The sequence below is a fragment of the Microtus oregoni genome, unplaced genomic scaffold (genome assembly GCF_018167655.1).
Source record: "Microtus oregoni isolate MIOR12 unplaced genomic scaffold, Mior012 000020F_ref0000438, whole genome shotgun sequence".
NCBI lineage: Eukaryota > Metazoa > Chordata > Mammalia > Rodentia > Cricetidae > Microtus > Microtus oregoni.
Window position 1 is genome coordinate 1,361,084 of NW_024543079.1, and position 26,227 is coordinate 1,387,310.

Here is a 26,227-nt window from a genome sequence, read left to right on the forward strand (position 1 = left end):
CCAGAGCGGGCACCTGGGGTGATTTTGTGTGGCTCCTCAGGTGCCTGTTGCATTGGGGGACTGCAGTTCCCTCCTCCGGGACCAGGACCAGCGAGTCTCCTGCAGCTCCTCTCTTTCTGTTTGAATTTCCTTGTCCTGAGTCTTGAAGACTTTTCACACCACCCTCCCTCTTGTGAAGATTATAACGTTGAGACAGGCAAGTCTTGGGTGTGAGGACTTTAATTTATCTACCTCATTTTTATTTTTGTAGCCAAAAAGTCTGTTTTGCTATTTGGTGACTGCAAAGTATTCCCGGGTCTTAAACCTAAGAGTTAATGTGGTGAGAAGGGCCAGATGTTCAGGATGTCCCCTTGGTTGGTGCTGTGCCCTTTTCTTTTCTTTTTTTAAAAAATTACACTTTTTTGTGCGTATAATTTTGAGCAGCTGTTGTAACAGTGTTCTGATGGTTTAATGAGGGAGGAGGGACTTTTCACAGCTCCTGGGTAGATTTCTTCCTGCCCTGTGGAATACCATTGCCAAAATGAGGATGGAGGCTCGTCCGCCAGTTTCCTTTCCTCTGTTCTTGCACCTGATTTTAGGATCCAAAACTTTTTTTTTTTTTTGCCAAGTTGTGCCTTTCCTTCTGGGATTGTACGTGAAGCCTGTGATAAAAGTGTTCGCTGGTTCTCCTGTTCAGCTGTTTACACTGTGAAGTGGATATTGTTACAGAGAACACACCAGCCGTGGCTTTCTCACACCCTGTGAATGAATGTGTGAGCTACGCTGTAGTTTTACCTGCTGAAGCTGTCTGTCCGAAAATAAACTTTGAATGTTTTTTTTTTCTCCCACATTTGTGTGTAAGTCGTCCCCCCCCCCCCACCGGTATGTTCTACTGGCATAGCACTCCCCTGGCCCTTAAGAGTCAGAAGTGCATGTGGGGTGGGGTGGAGGTGCCTCCTTTTCCTGGGTGTGTGTGAATGTTGAGTGTCATTCTTTAGGTGCTGTGTCCACCTTGGATGTATCCATTTTGCCGTGTGTGTGTGTGTGTGTGTGTGTGTGTGTGAGTGTGTGAGTGTGCTCGTGGTCATCATTGAGGGGTGGAGACCTTAAAGCTTGGCCGAAAGGATGGGCAGCCTGCACATATTTATTGTAATGAATAAAGCTCTGGGAAAAACAGCCCCCAGCACAGCAAACAACAGCAAATACCAAAATCTAAAAATCTGCATTCTAATACTAAAATCCCTTTTTTTGGGATAGGAATCAACTTCTAACAAATTGGACTAGTCCCTGTCTTATCTGTGCTCCCCACCCTACGGCCCCTAGGCTAAGCAGAACTCTCAGACTGCAAACTGATCTGTTGAAATGAATTTACAGACCAAGTGAGGGAGAGCTGCTCTCCACAGGGCAAGCCCTCAGCTGATGGGACCATTTGCATTTCCATCACAGTTCTTTGTTCTTAACAAAAGAGCTCAAAGCTAACTCTCTGAAGGGTGGGTTGGAGGACCGCCAGTCCTCTCAAGGTCTCCAGTGACCTTCGGAGAGATAGTCACCTTAACTAGAGTCTCACATCTCAGTCCCAGAACTGTTCCAACCCTTAGAACTAGTGAGATGGAATCTTCTTGGTTTCTCCAGTACTTCCTGGAACACTTTCTGGAAAGAGCACTATTAAATGCTAGTTTAAAGCCAGGTGTGAGCCCACACCCTTAGTCCTAGCCCGTGGAATAGAGGAAAAAAGGATAAATTCAAGGCCAGCCTGGTTTCATCCTAGTTAGAGAGTGTGGCCTAGGAGGCACTGCTTTCCGACAACAGAAGCGGGGCTGGGATTGGATTATTGACACTGGCTGTGTTCCATACCTCCTATCCTAGTCCTAGACAGAGAGATCAGGAGTTTGAGGCCAACATGGGACCCAGGCAGTGGTGCACAGGCTACACAAAGAAACCCTGTCTCAAAAAACAAAAAAAAAGTAAAAGACGTAAAAAAACCTCAACTTTTTGTGCCTGACTTTGATTTCACTATGCAGCCCAGGCTGGCCCAGAAATTTTAGCAATCCTGCTTCAGCCTCCCAAGTATGAGGGTTTCAGGAGCGAGCCCCCATGGCTACCTCCTGCAATAAGGTGCAGTTATTGCCAGGCGGAGGTGGCTCTCGCCTTTAATCTCAGTCAGCACTTGGGAGTCAGAGGTGGGTGGATCTCTGAGTTGGAGGCCAGCCTGTTCTACAAGAACTAGTTCCAGGGGCTGGAGAGATGGCTCAGTAGTTAAGAGCATTGCCTGCTCTTCCAAAGGTCCTGAGTTCAATTCCCAGCAACCACATGGTGACTCACAACCATCTGTAAAGAGGTCTGGCGCCCTCTTCTGGCCTTCAGGCATACACACAGAATATTGTATACATAATGAATGAATAAATATTTAAAGAAAAAAAAAAACTAGTTCCAGGACAGCTAGGACTGTTACAGAGAAAAAGCCTGTCTCAGAAAACCAAAAAAAAAAAAAAAAAAAAACAACAAAACAAAACAAAAAAAAAACCAAAAACACCCAAACAAAAAGCCATTTATCATTTATTGCCAGGTGTAGTGTTGAATGCTTTTAATGCCAGCACTCACCTTGGTTTACAGGGGTCTACAGAGTGTGTTCCAGGACAGCTCAGGCTGCACAGAGAAACCCTGTCTCAAAGATACATTCTCACTGTACTCTTGGAACTCACAGATCTGCCTGCATTTACCTCCTAAATCTGGGATTAAAGGCAAGCACCTAGCCCAAAACATTTTACAACGTTGTACTTATTGTGTGTGAGCATTTGAGGGTGTGTGTGTGTGTATGTATGTGTGTAGGTCAGAGGAAACTCAAGGCAGCTGAGTCTCCTACCATGTAGACCCTGGAGATTGAACTCGGGTCCTTAGGCTTGATGGCAAACACCTTTAACTGCTGAGCCGTCTAGCCCACCATCATTTCTATATTTGTGTGTTTTTGTGCATGCGTGCACTGGCACACACACACACATACCCTTGGGCATGGGGTGGGTCAGAGGGTAACTTTAGAGTCAGTTTTCAGTTCGACCTTTATCTGGGCTTGGGACCCAGATGGCTGGACTGGTGTAACTAGTGCCTTTACCCCCTGAACCATCTCACCAGCACAAAGACTTGATTGCCTCTGAGTTCCCGTCTTCCCTGTCTCCTTACCAGTGGCCGTGCATCCTCACAGAGATGTAAGCAACCCACAGCTTCGGGTCCACTATGAACTTGAGCTTCTGTGGCCTTGAACCAAGAGACTCAGGTATAGACTGGTCCACACCTGTTGCCATCCATATAAGATGTCATGTGAACCCCATGGGCTGGTGTTTCTGGGAAGCAGGATCTGGACTAGATTCCCTTATTCAGAGATCTTTCTAGGCACCCTGGAGTCAAGGGCATCCTGCACCCAGGTCCTGTTGAATGGACACGGCTGTCATGGATCCCTAAAAGGGGAAGGCAGAGCTGGGCCAAGAAGGTCCAGCGATTCTAAAGTAGATTCCCCCAGTACATGGTCCTGTGTCGTACTGCTCTGTCTCCCTTAGCCTTGGGCCCATTTGGTACGAATGAGAACATAGAAAAAGGCTCTTGGGGGTTGGGACTGTTGCTCAGTTGCTAGTGTGCTGGCCTAGCATGCTTAGCCAGGGTTGCATCCATGGTAGCGCATAAACTAGGCCTAGTGGCATATTATACCCCTTAGCCCAGTTAGAAGCAGAAGGGTCAGAAGTTCAAGATCGTCCTTAACTACATCGAGGGTTCAAGACCAGCCTGAGATATGAGGTCTATAATACATGACCATAAATGATGGTATTATATGTTTCATATACCAACCGCCTGGAGAACATCCTGTTTTTCTTCTGTCTCATGGAAGCATGTGCTTGTTTATGAACTAAAAGGCTTTTTGTTATTAGGGTTGTTTTTTGAGAGAAGGTCTCCCCATGTAGCCAAGGATAGCCTCCACCTCACTAGCACTAGGACCAGTTGCTACAGTCTTGAAATGTCTTTCTCCATGAGAGATTGTCCTATTGGAAGGAAGCTTAAAAGAAAAAGTAGCTTTTAAGCCAGGCCTGTGTTTATTTCCGGCAGGGAGATTGGGAATTTGAAGCTAGCCTGGGCTACCTATGGAAACTGTATTTCACACACACACAGGCACCTTCTTGATGCCTGGGAGCCTTGCCCACACAGTGCTCCTGGCATGCACACTGGCCCTGGTAAGACTGATGACGACGAACTACTTCCAACACTCTGAGTCCAGAGCTGTCCTGAGCTCTATTACTGACAAATAGACTGTCTCAGAATAGGTAGCTTGCTGGGAAATTTCACAGTTGGAAGGTGCTGGAAGCCTACAGGAGCCTGACTCACCAGCTGCTCTCACTCAGTGCCCATCCAGGTAGGGGCAGCTATAGGCGGCTCCAGGAGGCCAGAGAGAGCATGAATGTATGTATAACCGCCTTGGCTCGATGCTGGTTCTGCTGTGACCAAAGGCCCCATTTCCTAATTGTTCTCATTGTGAAAGGCCAGACCTTGGAACCCAGCTCTGCTCCCTGCTGACCTCATAGTTTTGTTCCTAGTTTCTCTGTCTCACTCATGAAATGAGTTATTTAGATTTAGTGGGCAGGGCTGCTGGGATGCCTGCAAACTTTAGGCTAGAGCTTAAAATCAACTAGAAGTCTCTTTGACTGGGTAGTGCACTCCTTTAATCCCAGCACTCGGGAGGTAAAGGCAGGTGGATCTTTGTGAGTTTGAGGCCAGCCTGGTCTACGTAGTGAGTTGCAGGCCAGTTGAGACCCTTCTGAGAAGGTGGGGACCGATGGGAAATGGGGAGAATTTGCTCTCTTACTGTAATGGATCCGCTTAAATGCACTTACTGGCCCCGACTGTGTGCCATGCGATCTATGGTGCGTGTGTGTCTTGGTGCTGGGGATCGAACCTAGGACCTTTCCCTGAAGTACCATTCCAGAAGAGAGCAGGCAGCAAGCAGACCGGGTCAGATGGTAGAAGAATGCTGTTTCCTCCTCAGAGGTTCTTCTGATGGGGAATGTCTTTGGGACCTTAGTCACGTGTTTTGATTGGTATCTTCATAGCTGCTCCTTGCCCAGACACAGAGACATTGGGTGATTCCCTACTGGCTGGAGAAAATAGTGTGAAAGGCTGGGACCCTGACAGGAAACACTAGTGAAATTGAGCCTCATATTGTTCTAGCACAGTGGGTTTATGCTCCTTATGTGGTGTTACATCTTGAGGGGCCTGAGACACACACTTGTTTTTAAAAAAGATTTATGTATTTTTAGTCTATGTGTGTTTTGCCTGCATGTATGTCTGCATATGTCTGAGTAGTGACAATGGCCAGAAGAGGGCATCAGTTCCCCTGGAGTCAAACTACAGCCACCACTTGACATGGGTGCTGGGAATAGAACCCAGGTCCTTTACAAGTGCAGCTAGTGCTTTTAACCCCTGATCTGTCCCTCCAGTCCCCTATATGCTGGCTTTTTGGTTTTTTTTGACATATGGGTTTCTCTGTGTATCCCTAGCTGTACTAGAACTGGCTCTGTAGACCAGGCTGGCCTTGAACTCAGATCACCTGCCTCTGCCTCCCAAGTCCTGGAATTAAAGGAATGCATCACCAATTCTGGCTTCTACATGCTAATTTTTGGAAGGTTTGTTTTTATTATTATTTTTTTTAACTAGCATATGCCTGCGTGAGTGTATGCCACGTATGTGCAGGTTCTCTGGCAGCCAGAAAAGGGTTTGGGATCCTCTGGGGCCCAAGCTGCAGGTGGGTCGAGCAGAGCCTATCTCTGCAGCCCTGAGTTTTCTCATTTTCACAATAACCTTTTAGACAGACAGACGACACACGCAGGCCCTGTGCAGGCGATCATGGTAGAGCAGGACTGTGTCTAGAGATCTGCCCCCTACAGTAATGTCTAAGGATGTTTGGGTGAAGAAGGCACAGCTTTAAGTCTGTGTGATTGCAGGAAGGCAGGTGGAGAGAGGGGCGTGGGTGGTGCAAGACGGCGTGTGGGAATCTGGAAACCTGTACATCCCCTGCCCCCGCGGGCCCGAGACTCGGGAGACCCGAGTGCGAGCCGCCGGGTGAAGCCAGTAGAGGAGGAGGCAGGCTGTGTGTGTCGGTGTCCGCGGCGTGGAGGTGGGGTGAGCGGGGCGGGGTGTGTGCACACGGCTCGGAGCGAGCTGGAGAGAATGCCCGGGGTGGGGTGAGTGCGGCGGGGCGCGCGTGTGCGCGCGCGGTCGGGTGGGCGCGCGTGGCCGGGTGGGCGCGCGGCACGGCGGGCCGGGGCGGAGACACTGCGGCGGCCCCGGGCTGCGGGCGCGCGCGTGGGCTCAGCGCGGAGCGGGGCCCATGGTGCGGCCGTGTCCGTCGGTCGGGCCGCGCGGGCGGCTCCGCGCGTGGCCCGGCGCTCGCGACCTCGCCCCTGCGCTGCGGGCCCGGCCCGCCCGCTGCCGGCGCCTCCTCCCCTTGCCCCGGGGTGGCGCGGAGGCCGCGGGGAGTGCAGGGGGCGCGGCGGGCGGCGACATGACGGACAGCATCCCGCTGCAGCCGGTGCGCCACAAGAAGCGGGTGGACAGCAGGCCGCGCGCGGGGTGAGTGGCCGAGCTGCCGGGAGGTGGCGGGGGGACACCTGCCGTAGGCCTGGAGAGCCGATCCTGGGACGCGGGGGACCCCCCGGGGCTGGCAGCCGGCCGGGGCGGGGCCGATCCCGAGGGGACAAGGGTCGCTCTGGCGAGAATGCAGAGTCCCAGGCTGAGGCTCGACCGCCAATCAGAGCCCCTGGGGGTGGGACCTGGGAGGTGCGTTTCTAGGGCCGCGCAGGTGAGCCGATGGGGCTGGGCGGGGCCTCCCGTCTTTCCCGGGGTTCCCGGTGGCTCCTCCGCCCCCCGGACGCCGGAGCTGGGTGGGGCTGCTGACCAGGTGTCAGTGTAATGAGGCGAGATGCCAGCTGCCATCTTGTGGGCCTTTGTGCCTGGCTTCCCTGAGGCCTTATTCAATTTTACGGAGTGGGAAACGGAAACGGAAGGACCAGGGATGGGGGTGGGGATGGGAGCGGGAAGGTGCTGGAACAGGGTTCCTATACTTCCTGCCCCACACTTCCTGCGGGTGTGTGTGTGTGTGTGTGTGTGTCCTGCCCCACACTTCCTGCGGGTGTGTGTGTGTGTGTGTGTGTGTGTGTGTGTGTGTGACTGTTGGCTTTCTTATTGTTTTGGCTTTTGGTGGTGCTAGGGATCAAACCCAGGTCCTCGAGCTGCTAGGCAGTCGCTCAATCACTGAGCCCCATCCCCCTAGCCCCCGCAAATGTGTGTTTTTATGAAGACAGTTCGTTAGAGCGCTGCAATTAATATTTTAATGAATTAGATTAGCAGACTGTAAGTGCCTTGATTGATTTGTTCTGGTGCTGGGCTAAAACCTGCCTTAGACAAGATCTGCCTACTAGGTGTGGGCTTCCTGACTGGGCCGGCGCAGGGGGTTCCCCTGGGAAAAACGTAATGTCCTTTTAAGACTTTGAAGTGAGGATCTGGGGTCTGTACAGTGGCCACTGTGTTCCCAGATGCAGCCACCTGCTGATTAATGAAACGTGAAGAATGGAAATTGACTGTGTCCAGAACACGTCAGCATGCCCTCCCTGGTCTGGTGTGATCTTTAGGTAGTATGTACATCCTGTTGGGAGGGAATGCTGTGGGACCTTCTGTGGGTGCCTGAGCACCCTCAGTTCCGATACCCGCTAGCCGTCCCGCGCCCACTGTGGAGGCTGTCTGTATGTCTTTGTTTCTCTCTCAGCCGGTTGGTCTGGGTTCAGCTCTAACAGGCCGCTGAATCCTCAGCCTCTTGTGTCTTTTATTGGAGTTGGAGTCTCACTGAAATTCTCCTCTATGTCGTGAATGCATTCTGAGCCCAGGAGGGACTTAAAACTTGAGGTCCTTTTGCCTCAGCTACCCTTGTAGATTAGCTGGGATGGCAACTCTCTGCCACCAGGCCTGACTTTTTTGTCTTTCCGAAGGTCCCCTACCTTTTAAATGAAAGTGCTTGTTGAGAAGCCCTGGGCGGGCGTATAACAGAAGAATTTGAACAGTAATTTGAGTCATAGTGCACAGGATAGAAATATGCTCTGATTTTCAGAGGTCCAGAGGGAGTAGGGCAGGTTATTTTATATTTAAAAAATCAGTTGAGCTGGGCAGTGGTGGTGCACTTGGGAGGCAGAGGTAGGCAGATCTCTATGAGCGTGAAACCAGCCTGGTTTACAGAGTGAGGTGCAGGACAGTCAGGGCTACACAGAGAAACCTTGTCTCTAAAAAACAAAACAAAACAAAAAAATCAGTTGGATAGGGTGGCACATGTCCATAACCCCAGCAGAGGCAGAAGCAAGTGGGTCTCTTGTGAGTTTGAGTCCAGACTGGTCTATGTAGTGAGTTCCAGACCAGCCAGGGCTACATAGTGAGACCCAGTGAAAGTGGTACAGAAGGAAGAGGCCTTTACTGCCAAACCTGGTGGCCTGAGCTTGACCCCTGTGACCTACAGGTGGGCGAAGAGAACCCGCTCCAGCAGGCTGTCCCCTGACTTCTGTGTGTGTACTTGGTGTTCCTCTGACCTATATACACAAATTGTTTTTATTTTGTTATTTAAAGACTGATTTCAGGCCTGGAGAGATGACTTAGTAGTTAAGAGCACTTGCTGCTCTTGTCGAGAAACTAGGTGGGATTCCAATCACCTACATAGTGGCTCACAACTATTCATACATTACTACAGTTCCAGGGGATCTGAAGTCTTTTCCTGACTTTTGTGGCCACTAGGCACTCATCTGGTGCTCATACATACATGCAGGAAAAACATTTGTACATGCACCCACACACATACACACATGCACAAATAAAAAATAAAGATTATTTTTATTTTACATGTATGGGTGTTGTGTCTGCATGTATGTATGTGCACTATGTGTATGCAGTGCTCTCAGCGGCCAGAAGAGGGCATTAGATCCCCTGGAACTGGAGTTAATGATAGCTTTGCGCCACCGCTTGGGTGCTGGGGATTGAATCTGGGACCTCTAGAAGAGCAGTTAGTGCTCTTAACCACCAAGACCTCTCTCTAGTCTCCCAGATAAATAATCATTAAAGAGTTCTACTTGAGGGGCTAGAGAGATGGCTTAGTGATTGAGAGCACTGGCTACTCTTCCAGAGGACTCGGGTTCAATTCCCTGCAACCACAGGCCAGCTCACAACTGTTTGTAACTCCAGTTCCAGGGGATCCAACACCCTCACACAGACATACATGCAGGTAAAACACCAATGTACATTAAAAAAAATTATTTAAAACAAAGTGTGGGATCCTAGGCTGTAGAGTTCATTCACATCCTTGAGTAACGTGGATTTTTCCCTGGTTCTGGAAGGCCTGTGCTGGCGTGTGTTTCCCACATGTAGCCTGCGTTGTGGAGAGTGGTAATGTTACAGGGAGGATTTTTGTAAAGATTTATTTATTTTTCTTTTTTAGCCTAGCATTCACAAGGCAAAGGCAGGCAGATCTTTGTGAGTTCCAGGCCAGTCAGATCTCAGGAATTTTTCAGATTTATATTTTTCATTCTATGAGTCTATATGCCTATATATATGTGTGCCATGCGGGTACAGTGCCTGTGGGGGCCAGGAGATGGCATCAGAATTTAGTTGGAGTTACGGACAGTTGTGAGCCACCATGTGGGTGCTGGAAATTGAACCCTGGTCCTCTGCAAGAGCAGCCAGTGCTCTTACCTACTGAGCTAGTGAGAATTTAGGTATTTGGAATACTGGGATACATGGAGACAGAAGGTCTTCCTGAATCATGGGCAGCGGGATCAGCAGAGAGGAAGTTGATGTGTAGCCATGGGCCCATTTCTGCTAGGCCTGTGCTAATCCCTATGAAAGTGTGGTTGGGGCCAGAGAGATGGCCCAGTGTTTTTGAGTTTGAGGCCAGACTGGGCTACACGAGACCTTGTCTCAAACAAAAACAAGGTAGCAGGTTGTAGAGATGTTGCTTGCTGAGGCTCCCATTGGCCCCAGAGGCATCCTCTCACTGTTAACACGTTCTCAGAAGGGCAAGGCTGTTGAAATGGTCTAGTCAGACAACAGGCATTTGCACCACGTGTCTGGAAACCATTTGATGACTTCATTGCCTTGACTTCTGGTTGAGCGGCATTCCCTTCTAGGTCAAATATCGCTAGACACCTGGACTGAAGTCTAGGAGGTGGGTTCATGGCCACTTCCCAGCTGTGTAATCGTGGGGAAACTGCCTTAAATTCTCCAGGACTAGGTTTTTCATCTTTTTTTCCCTTTATTTTATTTTGAGATGGTATATGTTTGTTTGTTTATTTTGATTTTTCAAGACAGGCTTTCCCATTAACTGTGGAACCAGTCTTGGAACTCACTCTATAGACCAGGCTGGCCTTGAACTCAGATTTGCCCACCTCTGTTGCAGGAGTGCTGGGATTAAAGGCGTGTTCCACCACCCAGCATGTTTTTATTTTTATTTTATGTATATGAGTATTTGCCTTCATGTATGTCTGTGTACCACGTGTGCGCAGTTCTTGTAGAGGCTAGAGGAGGAGGGTGTTGGATCCCCCGGGACTTGGCATTAGAGACAGTTGTGAGCTACCATGTGGGTGCTGGGAATTGAACCCTGGTCCTCTGCAAGAACAGCCAGCGCTCTTACCACTGGATCATCTCTCTCCGGCCCATAGATTTCATTCATCTTTAAAGTGGAGATAACAAAAATTAAACTGGGCAGTGGTAGCACTTGCCTGTAATCCTGGCATTCAGGAGGCAGACAGATCTCTGTGAATTTGGGGCCAGCCTGGTCTACAAAGCAAGTTCCAGGACAGTCAGAGCTATTGCTCAGAGAAACCCTGTCTTGAAAAACCAAACACCAACTAATCAAACCAAAACAAAACAAAATGTATTCTTGGATCTGAGACTTAACCCATGCAAAGATTCTGACCAGAAGCCTCAGTAGACCTCAGGTGTTGCCTGGATTAGATGGTAGCACACAGGTGTTTGCATGATGTTTACGCTGGTGTGGGATGTTCAGGAGACTCTTCTGATATTTATTATTTTGAGACAGACTCTTTTTTTTTTTTTTTTGGTTTTTCGAGACAGGGTTTCTCTGTGGTTTTGGAGCCTGTCCTGGAACTAGCTCTTGTAGACCAGGCTGGTCTCGAACTCACAGAGATCCGCCTGCCTCTGCCTCCCGAGTGCTGGGATTAAAGGCGTGCGCCACCACCGCCCGGCCTTGAGACAGACTCTTACTGTGTAGGCCAAGCTGGTCTTGAAATCACAGAGATCTGATCCTCTGGCTCTTTAGTGCTGGGATTAAAGGTGTGCGCCACCACACCCAGTTAACGGTGCTGGGAACGGAGTCCAGGCCTTCTGCCTGCTGAGCAAGCAGCCTCAAACTGAGTTGTATCCCCAGCGTATCAGGTGTTCTTTTGAGAGGAGAGGGTCTTCGATGGTGGGGAATTTAGAAATATGTGACTTCATTGTTGATATATAAATGTGTTCCATCAGAGAGAAGACCACGTGTGAGACTGTAGGAAGGCCAAGGAGCGTGGACTCCTGTGTAGTAAGAGGAGCGCAGCCCGGCTAGCTTAACCCCTGAAATAATCACACAGAAAACTGTATTAATGGGCTGGAGAGATGGCTCAGAGGTTAAGAGCATTGCCTGCTCTTCCTAAGGTCCTGAGTTCAATTCCCAGCAACCACATGGTGGCTCACAACCATCTGTAATGAGGTCTGGTGCCCTCTTCTGCCTTGCAAGCATACACACAGACAGAATATTGTATACATGATAAATAAATAAATAAATATTAAAAAAAGAAAACAGTATTCATTCAAATACTGCCTGGCCCATTATCTCCAGCCCCTTATTGGCTAACTCTCACATATTAGTTTAACCCATCTCCATTAATGTGTATTGCCACTTGACTGTGACTTACCAGCATGAGTCTAACCAGTGTCCATCTTGGGCAGGAGAATCATGGCATCTGCCACACTGCCCTTTGTTCCAGCATTCTATTCTCTCTTCCGCGCCTATCTTAAGTTTTGCCCTATCAAAGCCAAGGCAGTTTCTTTATTAAACCAATGAAAGCAACACAAATACAGAAGGACCTCCTACACCATTTTCCCTTTTCTGTTTATGTTCTGGGTATGAACTGGGTTAAAAAGAAGAGCTCATGATATAAGTATATGTGTATTTTATGTATGTGTGTGTAAGCGGAGACTGTGTTCATTTCCCAGCCACGCAGACCGCCCCCCCCCAATAATCACACGGAAACTATATTAATTACATCACTGCAATTAAATAATTATTAGCTCAGGCTTCTTATACGTAATAACTCTCACATCTTAAATTAATCAATTTCTATTCATCTGTGTATTGCCACGAGGCTGAGACTTAACCGGAAAAGGTTCTGGCTGTGTCTTTCTCCTTTGGCAGCTACATGACGTCTCCTTGACTCTGCCTACTCTATATATCTCTGTTCAGATTTGCCACCTGGCTTTACTCTACTAAGCCATTGGCTGAAACAGCTTCTTTATTAACCAATGGTAATAAAATATAGCATACAGAGGGGAATCTCACATTGTGTGTGTGTGTATGTATATTCTAACGCAGTATTTTTGTATTTGAAAAATCGAACAGCTGAGGATTGACTCACTGGTAGAATGTTTTCCTATCATATGGGGGGTGGGGCCTTGGGTTCAGTCCTAGCACCATATAAAACCAGATACGATGGAGAATGTCAGTAATCATAGGCCTCTGGGAGACAGAGGCAGGAGGTTAAATCCAAGGTTATCTTCAACTATTTAGTGAGTTCTAGATTAGGCCAGACTATAGGTTTAAGATTCCTTGTCTCAGAAAATGGGTTTGGGTACATGTCTGCCACCTGAGTACTCAGAGAGTTCAGACAGGAGAATCAGGAGTTTGTCATCTCGTCTATATTGTAGGCTGGGCCATGTGAGACCCTTTTCAGAAAAGAAAGGGGGTGTGGTGGGGCTGGAGACATGGTGTAGAAGTTAAGGGTGTTGCTCTTTCAGAGGACCAGAGTTCAGTTTCCAGATGGCTCACAATGGCCCGTGATTGCGGCTCCCATGCCTCTGGCTTCCACAGACCCCTGCACTGTGTGTGCATGTCCTCAGACGAATACACATACACACAATTTAAAATAAACTCAAATATAAAAGCAAGCGAGGGAGTGCTGGCTAATTTTTATGTTAACATAAACTAGTGTTATCCGAGTGGAGGGAGCCTCAACTGAGAAAATGCCGCCGTAAGATCCGGCTGTAAGATATTTTGTTAATGATTGAGGAGGTGGGCCCAGCCATTGTGGGTGATGCCATCCCTGAACTGGTGGTCCTGGGTTCTCTAAGAAAGGAGGCTGAACAAGCATTCATAGTAAGTCAGTAAGCACTACCCCTCCATGACCTCTGCATCAGCTCCTGCTTCCAGGATCCTGCCCTACTTGAGTTCCTTTGGTGATGATCTGGAAGTGTAAACCAAATAAACTCTTCCTCCCCAAGATGCTTTGATCATGATGTTTCGTCACAACAGTAGAAACCCTAACTAAGACAGAGGGGCCAGTGAGATGGCTCAGGCACCTGCTGCCGAGCCTGAGCACCTGAGTTTGAGTCCTGTGACCCACGTGACAGACGGAGAGAACTGACTCCCGACTGCCCTATGACTTCCTCTCGTGCATGCACCTTGGTACAAATCAAATGCTTTTTCTCTTTCTTTTCTTTTTCTCAAGACAGGGTTTCTCTGTGTAGCTCTGGCTATCCTGGAACTCACTCTGTAGATCAGGCTGACTTCCAACTCACAGAGATCCGCCTGCCTCTGTCTCCTGAGTGCTGGGATTAAAGGCTGCGCAACCACTGCCCGGACAAATGCTTACTTTTGTAGGTTACTCTGGTCAAGGTGTTTGTCACAGCAACAGAAATGTAAGCAAGACAGTAATTTAGAGAAAAACTTTAACTTAAAATTAAATAAAAAAGAAAAAGATGCGTGTAGCTATCTTGTAACAAGGGGCCAGGAGTTGCTTGCTTGGGGTGGAAGGCCTTTATTTTTTTTATTTTTATTTTTTTCAAAATGTGTAGCCCAGGCTGGCCTCGAACTCGTGATCCTCCTGCCTCTGCCTCCTTCAGCAAATCCTACCGGCGTGCGCCACCACAACCGGGGGGTGGGAGGCCTTTAAAAGACAGATGGTGACTGTCTCTGAAACCATCAGGAATGCAGCATAGGCGCTGACTTTAGTTCCCATTTGACCCATTGTGGGCTCCGGACCTCCAGGGCCTAAGCGGGTAGGTTTGCATCATGTGAGCCACTCATGATGATACCTTGGAAGTTGACTGCAGCCACAAATTGAAGCCAAGAGAGTTTGGGTGTTCTCTCCGGGGCTGCCCATTCTTGTGGTGCTGCTGGTGTCTAGATGGGGCCTTTGCTGTGGGTGAGTGTTTCAGGGTGTCTGTAGGCCCAGGCTACTGGAGAGCAGAGAGATTCAAACCGCCTGTTTTCAGCTCACTGTGGTGGGGGTGACAAATGTTTATTTAAGACCCAAGAGGTGTCCTAAAGCAGCCTCGTTCACCAGCTCAGTGGCCTTGGATGTTTATGGAAAGGGTGGGTATTTATAGTCAAGGCAGAGGTGAGGTCTCAGACAACCCTGACCAGGGGAGAACTGTGGCCCAGCCTGCAGGTGTCCAGAGGCCTTTGCACAGCTCTGTCCCTCGCCCCTCAGAGAGAAGTTTTTTCTGTGGGTTTTGTTTGATTGTTTGTTTGAGATAGGTTCTCCGTAGCCCAGTTTGGTTTTGAGCTTGTTATGTAGCCAAGGATGGCCTTGAATTCCCAATTCTCCCATTGCTATGTTGAAACATTGGGATTACAGGCATTCACCACGGGAACCCATTTAAGCTGTGCTGAAGCTAAAACTCAGGGACTTGTGCATGCTAGCCGAGCACTCTACCAGCTGAACCACACCCCCAGCATTGAGCTTGACACTTTTTTTAAAAAATATTTATTTATTATGATACAGTATTCTGTCTGTGTGTACGTCTGCAGGCCAGAAGAGGGCACCAGACCTCATTACAGATGGTTGTGAGCCACCATGTGGTTGCCGGGAATTGAACTCAGGACCTCTGGAAGAGCAGACACTGCTCTTAACCACTGAGCCATCTCTCCAGCCCCAAGCTTGACACTATTTAAAGACATAATGCATTTTAAAAACCGCTGTATTAAAACAAACAAACCCAAAGCTAAATAAAAGAGCCAGGCAGTGGTGGCACACACCTTTGATCCCAGCACTTGGGAGGCAGAGGCAGGCGGACCTCAGAGTTCGAGAACAGCCTGGTCTACAGAGTGAGTTCTAGAATAAAAATATACATATTTAACTAGCTTATTGTTATTTTTGCTGTTGTTGTTTGTTTTATGTTGTTTTGGTTTTGGGTCCTTCTTCTCTTCCTTTCTCCCTCCTCCCTCCCTCCTTCCCTTGTTCCTCCCCTTCCTTTTTTCCCCCACCAGGTAGCCCTGGCTGACCTGGAAATCACTATCAAGACCAAGCTGCCTCTGCCTCCCAGGTGCTTGGACTAAAGGTTGTAGGTGGGTACCACCCACGCAGAGGGTTTTTCTTTGTAAAGGTTTGTTTTCTTTTTAGGTGTGTGTGTGTGTGTGTGTGTGTGTGTGTATATGTGTGTGCGCGCGTGCGCACACATGCTCACATGTGCACAGGCACCTACAGAGAAACCTTGGAGATGGAATTACAGGCGGTGGTGAGCCCAACACATTTGCCAACGCTCTCTCTCTTTAACCACTGGGATGTCTCTCCAGCCAGTGTTTTGGCTTTTTTTTTTTTTTGAGACAGGGTCTCTTGTAGCCCAGGCTCGCCTCAAGCTGCAAAGCTCATGAGTGTTGGGATTCCAGCTGGTAGCCGTCACACCCACAATGTCTTCAATACGCTCCTTTGTTCAGTGTCAAGAGGGGTGGCTGTCCTGCCCAGTATTCAAGGGTGTGTTTGGGGAGGAGTCTGCTGCTGGGTGAGGTGCCGAGGAGCCACTGTCCCTTCCCGTGGCCTTCTCCCATTCCGGTGAAGTCTCTGCAAGGGCTCTGTGCGTTCTTACGTACACACAGTGGGAAGAAGTCTTGGTGGTAGGCCATCAGGAAGTAATCTGGGTGCCCTCTGCCAGCTCCTCTTGTACCATCCGCTGCCAGTCACAGAGTCCTGCCCTCTGCCACTCAAGACCCGATGCGCCTGTCCCTGTGGAGACCAGAGGATGTGTGATTGCCAGCCCAGGTAGGGCCCTGGGGGAGGGGTAAGGGGATGTCCTTGGTGCCAGTCCCTAAGGAGAGGAGCTGCTGCAGCTTGACGTTGACCTGAGCCACAGTTGCAAGGAGGCGGGTGCTGAGCAGCCTGGGTTTGGACCTTCGGCTGCTCTCAGAACTCCAAGTTCTCTTTGTGTCTATTGGAGCTCAGTCATGGGCAGGAAGTGCCTTCCACTCCAAGTGAAGTAGACTTTGGTGTTTGTGTGCTGTTTGTTTTGAAACAGGGTCTCCTCAGCCCTTGGCGGGGGGCGGGGTGAGATATACACTGTGGAGTCCAGGCTGGCCTTGAACTCAGAAATTCACCGGCCTCTGTTTCCCAGCTGCTAAGATTAAAGGTGTGTGCCACCACATTCAGCTTCGGTTTAGTTTTGAAAGAAAGAGTTTTAACCAGGCAGGTGGTGCACACCTATAATCCCAGCACTGAGGAGGTGGAGGCAGGAGGATCAGGAATTCTAGGCCAGCCTTGTCTATACAGTGAGTTTGAGGCTAGGCATGGCTACATAAGACCTTGTCTTAAAAAAGGATTGGTTATAACCAATGGAATATTTATGTATTTATGGAGTACTGCTAGTTTTTATTAACCAATGTCTGTTCCGTGATTTGTGTGGATTGATAAACTCAGTACAGATACGCAAAGACGGACCATGGGAAACCCTGAGCTATGCATGTGTTCCTCTGTCTTTGCCTAGCGACATTTGTTTTCCCTATACTGGTGGCAGGAAGTCTCCTTTTACAATGTAAGTGAAAACAAGGGCCATTTGAAAGCAAGCTCGGAGGCTGTCCAGATGCTGGAACCGTGGCAGGTGCTCAAGTGACAGGGCAGTGGCTCCACCAGACATGGAGTGTTCAGGGCCACAGGTCCTACAAGGATGCAGAGACTAAAAGGCAGTGTGTTCTGCCGAAGGATCCACAGAAGTGTGATTGTGTGTGTGTGTGTCTGAGTCTGTGTGTGTATGTGTGTGTCTGAGTCTGTGTGTGTGAGACAGAGTGTGTGTGTGAGAGAGAGACTGTGTGAGACAGTGTGTGTGTGAGACAGTGTGTGACTGTGTGTGTGTCTGAGTCTGTGTGTGTGAGACTGTGTGTGTGTATATGAAGAGAGTCAGAGACAAGAGACTCAGATATCCTAGCCTCCAGTCTGGGATGTAGCCTGGGTAGTCTGAACTCCTGACGTCCTGCCTCCATGTGATTCCTGCATTACATTACAGGCGTGCATTCGCACACCTGGTTTATTTGTTGCTAGGGATGCACCCCAGGGCTTCCAGCTTGACAGGCAGTTTACCACCTAAACGACATCCAGGCTGGGAATCTTTTATTTATTTAAAAGATTTTAATCTTCTGTATGTGTATGCCTGCGTGAGTTTACGTGTCACCGCCTGTGTGCAGGAGTCTTGGGAGGCTCGAACACAGCATCCGATCCCTCAGCTGGAGTGACGAGGAGGTTGTGAGCAGCCACGTGGGTGCTGAGATTGAACCCGAGTCCTCTGGGGTAGGAGGAAGTGCTCTGAACTCCTGAGCCATTTTTCCAGTCCTATGCTGGGAATCTTAATGTTGCCTTTATTTCTGTCTTAACAGAATTGTAGGGATTTAAGAGGGGGGAACTGGAAGGGATGGCATCAGGGAGAGAGGCTTTCACTGAGAGCTGGAAAGGTGGCCACTTAGGCGCAGAGCCTCTTCTCTTGTCTCCAAGACCAGGCTTGGCTGCTCGCCCAGGAGGAAGCAGTGGTCTGGCAGCAGGTGGCCTGTGGGCAGGTTGTGGCGATGATGGATGAAGTCAGGCTTGGCCAGGGTGGACTGCTGCTTGCTCATCCTCAGGGAATGTGCGTTAGCATCCCAGGCTCCACCTCCTGGATGCTGGTACCATTCCACCCTTCACTGTGATAGCCAACATTGCTTCCAGGCTTTGCTAAATGGCCCATAATGGGGCAGCATTTACCGGGATCATGCAGCAGGCCCTTTGAGTGGCCGGCCCTTGTTTCTATTGTTCTTTTAAAGTGCCTCATCCTGTCTTCAAATCAAACCTTGTGACATTGGAGCACCGGACAGAAATCTCAAGGTCCAAATCAGGAGCAGAAGGAGAGGGAGCACAAGCAAGGAACTCAGGACTACGAGGGGTACACCCACACACTGAGACAATGGGGATGTTCTATCGGGAACTCACCAAGGCCAGCTGGCCTGGGTCTGAAAAAGCCTGGGATAAAACCGGACTCGCTGAACATAGCGGACAATGAGGACTGCTGAGAACTCAAGGAACAATGGCAATGGGTTTTTGATCCTACTGCACGTATTGGCTTTGTGGGAGCCTAGGCAGTTTGGATGCTCACCTTACTAGACCTGGATGGAGGTGGGTGGTCCTTGGACTTCCCACAGGTCAGGGAACCCTGATTGCTCTTCGAGCTGATGAGGGAGGGGGACTTGATCGGGGAAGGGGGAGGGAAATGGGAGGCGGTGGCGGGGAGGAGGCAGAAATCCTTAATAAATAAATTAATTAAAAAAAAAACCTTGTGGACTCTCATCTGGACCATTGTTTTCCACAGTGAGATCAGCCTTTTAATTTAGAATCGGAAGGACTTTATTTTGCTCTGTTGTTACAGTCTTAGGCATTGAATTTAGCACCTGATCCACATAGGCCAGCTCTGTGCCTCTAAACTGCCTCTTCTTCTGTCTTTTGTTTTTTTTTTTGTTTTTTGTTTGTTTGTTTGTTTTTGTTTTTTGAGACAGGGTTTCTCTGTGTAGCCCTGGCTGTTCTGGAACTCACTCTATAGACCAGGCTTTCCCTGAACTTAGAGATCTGCCTGCCTCTGTCTTCCAAGTGCTGGGACTAAAGGTGTGCGCCACCACTGCCTGGCCCCAGGCTTCTTACTTTTATTTTAACACAGGGTCTCTGGATTGTCTAGGCTTGCCTTAAGTTCAGTTTGTAGAAGAGGCTGACTTTGAACTTGTGATCCTTCTGCTTCAGCCTCCTGAGTAGCTGGGACGACAGTTCTGTGGCTCCAGGGTGTGTTGAGCTGTTAGTAGGGTGTACTGAGAAGTGGTGTGGGCTATATTGTATTCTTCATCTCCATGTTCCCAAATAGAAACCCTAACTTAGAATGTGACCATATTTGGAAGGCTATCAAAGAAGTGATTTGATCTTAGATTCAGAATGGCCTTCAGAATTGAGCAAATCACACTTTTATCATTTAATGTCTAAACTTACTATTCTTTCTTACAACACAGAAAAGTCACATAGGAACTACTAGCTGCAATGTTGGCAGAAGTTCTACCTCACTGTTATTAATAAAACGTTATTTTAAACGAATGCTGAGTTCAGTCCAGCTTTAAGAGCTTCCTATAAGTATGTTGCAGGGGCTAGTGAGATGGCTCAGCAGGTGAAAGGGTTTGCTGCCAAGCCTGATTGTTTTGAGTTTGATCCCCAGGACCCTTATGATGGGTGGAGAGAACCGACTTCCTCAGGTTGCCCTCCGACCACCCCCCTTAATGATACTGTGTCCCTTTCTCCATCCCACGTAATATAATATAAAAAAGTAAGACATGTAATGTGTAAACATAAGTTTTCTGTCCATCAGCCAGCTCCCAACTAACCACACAGAGGCTTACTAGTAATAAATGCTCAGCTGATTGCTTAGGCTTACTACTGACTAGCTCTTACAGCTTAACCCATATTTCTTATCTTTTCTCAGCCTTACATGCTCATCTTGTTTCTCTCCGAGTCTCCTGGCAACTCTGCCCATCTTTATCCCAGCACTGTCTCCCTGTCCTCAAGTTCCATCTAACCTCTTCTTGCCTAACTGTTGGTCATTTAGGTGTTTATTAAACCAATGAGAGCAGCACATCTTCACAGTGTATAATAGGTCACTCCACAACAGTAATGGACTTCTGGTCATACTGCTTCCATCTCCTGGGGGCTGGAATTATAGACCTATGCCACCTCTCTGGTGCTGGAGTTGGAACCTAAGTCCTTGAGCATGCTGGGTCACTCTTCTGACAGAACCACACCCTCAGTTCAGGCTAGAGACTTTCAGTGCCACCTAGGCTGACTTGGTCACATTAACAGTTCCACCTTCTCCAGAAGTGGTGTCTGTTTTCAGACTTAGTATTGATCTGGACCCCATGAGTGATGTTTATGCTAATGAAAGAGAAAGTATAGAATATTTAAATGTTTGTTCTCAACCTGATTTTTATTTTTTTAATTGATGAAGCTACTTTATGTTCTGAGTGTCTTACATGTATGTCTGTGTACCACATGTGTGTAGTACTTACAAGGCCAGAGGAGGAAGGCAGATCCCCTTGGAAATGAAGTTATAGACGGTTATAAGCCATCATGTGGTGATGTGGGATTCCGCTCTGTATGCTATGAATATGTTTTACTACCATTGGTCAACAAAAAAAGCTGCTTCAGCCAATAGCAGGGCAGAATATAGCCAGGCTGGAAGAGACAGAGAGAGCAGGCGGAGTCAGGGAGACACCATGTAGTTGCTGAAGGAGAACGACATGCCAGAACTTTACTAGGAGGCCACAGCCTTGTAGTGACACACACATTAGTAGAAATGGGTTGATTCAAGATGTAAGAGTTAGCTAGAAATATGCCTAAGCTATTGGCCAAACAGTGTTGTAATTAATATAGTTTCTGTGTGATGATTTGTGTCCAGGCAGCCGGGAATGGATGCGGGTGCTACAATGTGGGTGCTAGAAACTGGTCCCTGGTCTTTGATGTGGGAAGTCCTTCTGTTTATGTGTTGCTTTTGTTGGTTAATGAATAAAGAAATTGCATTGGCCTGTGATAGGACAGAATAAAGCTAGGTGGGGAAAGCTAAACTGAATGCTGGGAGAAATAAGGTGGAGTCAGAGAGATGCCATGTAGCCACCAGAGGGGACAGATGCCAGCTGCCAGCTGGAAGCTTGCTGGTAGGCCACAAGTCTCATAAAATAATAGAAATGGGTTAATCAAAGATATAAGAGCTAGCTACCAATATGTTTAAGTGATTGGCCAAGCAGTGATTTAAATAATATAGTTTCCAGGCTGGGCGGTGGTGGTGCACACCTTTGATTCTAGCACTTGGGAGGCAGAGGCAGGTGGATCTCGGTGAGTTCGAGGCCAGCCTGGTCTACAAGAGCCAGTTGCAGGACAGGCACCAAAGCTACAGAGAAACCTTGTCTTGAAAAAAAAACAAAATAATCATAATCATAATTAATCATAATAATAATAATTTCTGTGTGATTATTTCAGGAGTCTGGGTGGATGGGAAACAAACAAGCAGCCTCCCTAAACAGATTGGCGCCCAAGGTGGGGTTCCATTTTGTGTTTTTTTAAAAAATATTTATTTATTTATTTATTTATTTATTTATTATGTATACAATATTCTGTCTGTGTGTATGCCTGCAGGCCAGAAGAGGGCACCAGACCCCATTACAGATGGTTGTGAGCCACCATGTGATTGCTGGGAATTGAACTCAGGACCTTTGGAAGAGCAGGCAATGCTCTTATCCTCTGAGCCATCTCTCCAGCCCTCTGAGCCATCTCTTCAGCCCTCCATTTTGTTGACAGAGGTTTTTTTCCCTCCTGGTGCCACAGTCATTCAGTCTCAAAGAAACACACAGAGGCCTACATTAATTATAAACTGATTGTTCTATTAGCTCAGGCTTTCTTATTGACTTTTTTTTTTTTTTTTTTTTTTTTTTTTTTGGTTTTTCGAGACAGGGTTTCTCTGTGGTTTTGGAGCCTGTCCTGAAACTAGCTCTTGTAGACCAGGCTGGTCTCGAACTCACAGAGATCCGCCTGCCTCTGCCTCCCAAGTGCTGGGATTAAAGGCGTGCGCCACCAACCGCCCGGCTTCTTATTAACTCTTTTATCTTAAATTAGCCCATAATTCTTGTCTTTGTTAACCATGTGGCTTGGTACCTTTATCAGTGAGGCATTCTCATCTTGCTTCCTCTTGGTCTGGCTGGTGACTGCAAACTTAGCCTTTCCTCTTCCCAGAATTCTTGTTGCCCTGCCAATACTTCCTGCCTGGCTACTGACCAATCAGCGTTTTATTAAAACAATACAAGTGACAAATCTTTACAGGGTATAAGATCATTGTCCCATAGCACTTAGAAGAGCAGCCAGTGATTTTAACTTTTGAGCATTTCTTCAGCCCTTATTCTCACCCTTTAAAAAAAAATAATTGACTTGGAATACACTTTAGATGTTTGTTTTTGTTTTATTTTGTTTTTCAAGGCAGGTTTTCTCTGTGTAGCCCTAGCTGTTCTGGGAATTCGCTCTGTAAATCAGGCTAGCCTCATATTCAGAGATATCACCTACCTGTTCCACCACCATGTGGCATACTTGAGCTTTTATATAATCAATCTTTAAATTTTGTTTTGCTTTGTTTTGAGGCAGGTTTTTTTTTTTTTTTTTATAGCCCTAGATGTCCTGAAACTTGCCTTGTAGACCAGGCTGGCCTCGAACTCACAGAGATGCATCTGCCTCTGTCTCCCAAGTGCTGGGATTAAAGGTGTGTGCCACCATGCTTGGCTCAGTCTTTAAATTAAAAAAAATAGCTGGGCAGTAGTGGCACACACCTGTGATCCCAGTACTAGGGAGGCAGAAACGGGTGGATCTCTGAGCTCAAGGCCAGTCTGGTCTGCAGAGTGAGTTCTAAGACAGACAGGGCCACACACACACACACACACACACACACACAAAAAAAAAAAACCCTGTCTCAAAAAACAAAAACAGAGAAAACAGTCATAATCTCAGCACTTGGGAAGCAGAAGCAGTTGCTCTCTATGAGTTTAAGGCCAGCCAAATTTACATAGTAAGACCCTGTTTCAGGAACAGAACAGCAGCAAACACACTCACATCACATTCTGCACACACGCCTCCTCATACACAGAGGAGTATTGGAGTAGCACTTGCCTCCCTAGCATGTGGGAGAGACTGGAGTTCAGTATCACAAATAAATAAACAAATGCCCCAAACTCAGGTAACAATAGCAACAAACATAATACAGTTGAAGTAGAGAGAGATGGGTGGCAGGGGCCGCCCATGGTGGCTGGTGATGAAGCCACATTTCAGGTTTGATTACAAGACAGGGTCTTATTCCATTTCCCAGGCTGGATTTGAAATTATGGTAATCCTCCTGCCTCGGCGTCCAGAGTATTGAAGATTATAGACATGAGCCACCATACCCTGCAGCAAATGCCTTTTTTTTTTTTCTTTGCTTTTAAGACAGTGTCTCACTGCGTAGCCCTGGCTGGCCTCAAATTTACAGCAGTCCTCCTGTCTCTGCCTCACATGGCTGGGGTTACGTACATGCATCATGCCTGGCACAAATAACATTTGAACGGCATTGTAGAGGCTGCAGGCGTGGCTCAGTGGTAGAGCATGTGCTTAGCCAAGCACCAAACTTGAGTTCCAGCCCCAGGGACAGAAAAGAAAAGAAAACAAACAAACAAAATGCCAGTGATTCTGGATTTTGGAAGCAGAATTTTGCATTTTCCCAGGTTGGTTGCAGCTTTGGTTCTGAACTCTATGGTCCAAAGCACAGTGACAGCCGAGACAAAATGGGGCAAGTATTGAGGAGAAGGAAAGGCAGCCCAGCCCAGTGATACTCCCTGGTTCTGTACGCCATCGCAAAGAAGGCCAGCCAAGGTGTTCCAGTCTATTCCTTCTGCACATTCACCCAAAAGCCAACTGAAATTTATAGCATAGCACTAGGGTAAAAATAGTCCCATGACTCATGCATTCATGCGCTCCGTAAATATTTACTGCACACCGATTCCATGGCTGCCTGCACCAGCGCTGGGGACACCAGAGGCAGGCTCCTGGAGGCAGCAGCTTGTGTGCACCGGGACACATCCCGTGGCTGGGGAAGCCTGGGATGGACTTGGCGTCTTGGTGTCGGCGCCCCAGTCCTAGGTTGCCTGTAAGGCTTGTCCAGGGACTCACATGTATGTGGTCCTGCTGCTTGGTGCCCCAGGAAAATGAGGCTTGCAGTGCTCAGAGAACTAGCCTGAGGTCTCCCAGCGCTGTGTCCTGCAGCCAGCCTCCCAGGCTTCCCATCCACCCTATTTCCTTTCTCCTCTCCCCCTTTCCTTTCTTCCTTATTTCCCTACCTTCCACCCCACTCCCATCCTATAGCCCTTGTTTCCAGGCATCCAGGCAGGTTGCCAGCATCTTCACAGATCGCAGACTGAGTCCACATCTGCCTGATGGCTGAGGTGCCCCCCTGGCGATCCCAGTTGCCGTTTCACAGCTATGGCATAACCGAGATTGCCAGCAGTTCTTACCCAATGCTGAGCCTTAGGAACATAGTCAGAGATGTCCCTTCTGAGTAGCAGTGGGTGTTAGGGAGAGAGTCTGTGGGACCAGGGCCTTGATAAGAAAGAGAGAGAGAGCCCTGCGTGGTGAAGCCACAGAGGAGCTGTGGGATCTTGAAGATCTACACCACACCCCAGAACTGTACTGAGAACCCCCAACTCCCTGACCCCAAGTAGTGTGTGTGCTTTAAAGCAGGGCTTCATGTAGCCCAGGCTGGCCTCACCTTGTCCTCATCTCACAGGTTCTTAGGTTACAGCTGTGGGTCACCTCATAGCCTCCCAGTGGGATTTTTAAATAGTAACTTTTTTTCTTACTAAAGTGATATTATCTATTATGGAAAAGTTAGTGATGTCATGGCTAAAGTATTATCATCACTGTGAGTTGCTCAGGTCAGAATCCAGGGCTTTGGCAGTGCTGCAGCTCACTAGAGCCATGTAAAGCCCAACCTTTAAAAAATCTGTGCGTGCACACAAGCGAGTGCACACGTGTGTTCTGTGGAGGACTGGACTTGTGGCAGCTGTGAGCCGAGGCTGTGCCTCAGTCACCACTGTCAGCACTGTCGTTTCCCTCCAGTGGGAGTCTCTAGGGAGTGGCTAGTCAGTGTGTCAGTGTGTTTATCAGTGCAACTCATTTTTACTATTGTAAGTTATAGTTTTTGTTTGTTTGTTTGTTTGAGACGGGGTTTCTCTCTGTAGCCCTGACTGTCCTCGAACTTGCCCTGTAGACCAGGGTGGCCTTGAACTCATAGAGATCTGCCTGTGTCTGCCTCCTGAATACTGGGATTAATGGCCTGCACCACCACTGCTGAGTTGTAAATTATAGTTGTTATGTTGAAGATATCTTGATAAACTTTCCTTTATGTATTTTTGTTATTGTTTTTGTTTTTTTGAGACAGGGATTTCTCTCTGTGTAGCCCTGACTGTCCTGGAACTCATTCTGGAGACCAGGCTGGCCTTGAATGCACAGAGATCTGCCTGCCTCTGCCTCCTGAGTGCTGGGATTTAAGGGGGTGCCACCACTGTCTGGCTTCCTTTATATATTTTTTTAAATTAAATAAAAACCAAATATATGACCTGGGTGGTGGTGATATGATGTAGGATTCCCCTCTGTATGCTGTGATTACCATTAATGAATAAAGAATCTGCCTTGGCCTGTGATAGGGTAGAGTAGAGCTGTGGGGGGCGGGGGGAGAAACTAAACTGAATGCTGGGAGAAAGAAGGCTGAGTCAAAGAGATGCCATGTAGCCACTGCTAGGAACAGACATACCAGAACCTTGCCTACCACGTGGTGATGCACAGATGAATAGAAATGGGTTAAATGAAGTTGTAAGAGTTAGCCAATAAGAAGCTAAAGCTAATGGGCCAAGCAGTGATTTAAATAATATAGTTTCTGTGTGGTTATTTCAGGACTGAGCAGCCAGGAACAAACAAGTGGCCTTCCTCCAACAGTAGTGTATGTCTTTAATCCCAGCACTCGGGAGGCAGAGGCAGGTGGATCTCTGTGAGTTCAAGGCTAGCCTGGTCTACAAAGCAAGTTCCAGGATAGGCTCCAAAGCTACAGAGAAACCCTGTCTCGAAAACAGACTATGTATGTATAT

General features: G+C 48.0%; 1 protein-coding gene across 2 annotated transcripts in view; it reads left to right on the forward strand.

Annotated features, from left to right (window-relative positions):
* Window positions 1–6,242: 6,242 nt before the first annotated feature.
* Window positions 6,243–26,227, forward strand: part of Atp9a (ATPase phospholipid transporting 9A (putative)) — a 97,668-nt gene continuing 77,683 nt past the window's right edge. Inside the window, exon 1 of one of the 2 annotated variants that reach the window (XM_041670195.1) lies at window positions 6,243–6,588. In XM_041670195.1, the coding sequence (XP_041526129.1) occupies window positions 6,347–6,588 (242 nt within the window). In that variant the 5' untranslated portion in view covers window positions 6,243–6,346. Of the gene's footprint in view, window positions 6,589–16,107; window positions 16,299–26,227 lie in introns of those variants that run through there. The other variant, XM_041670196.1, reaches the window with a different exon arrangement.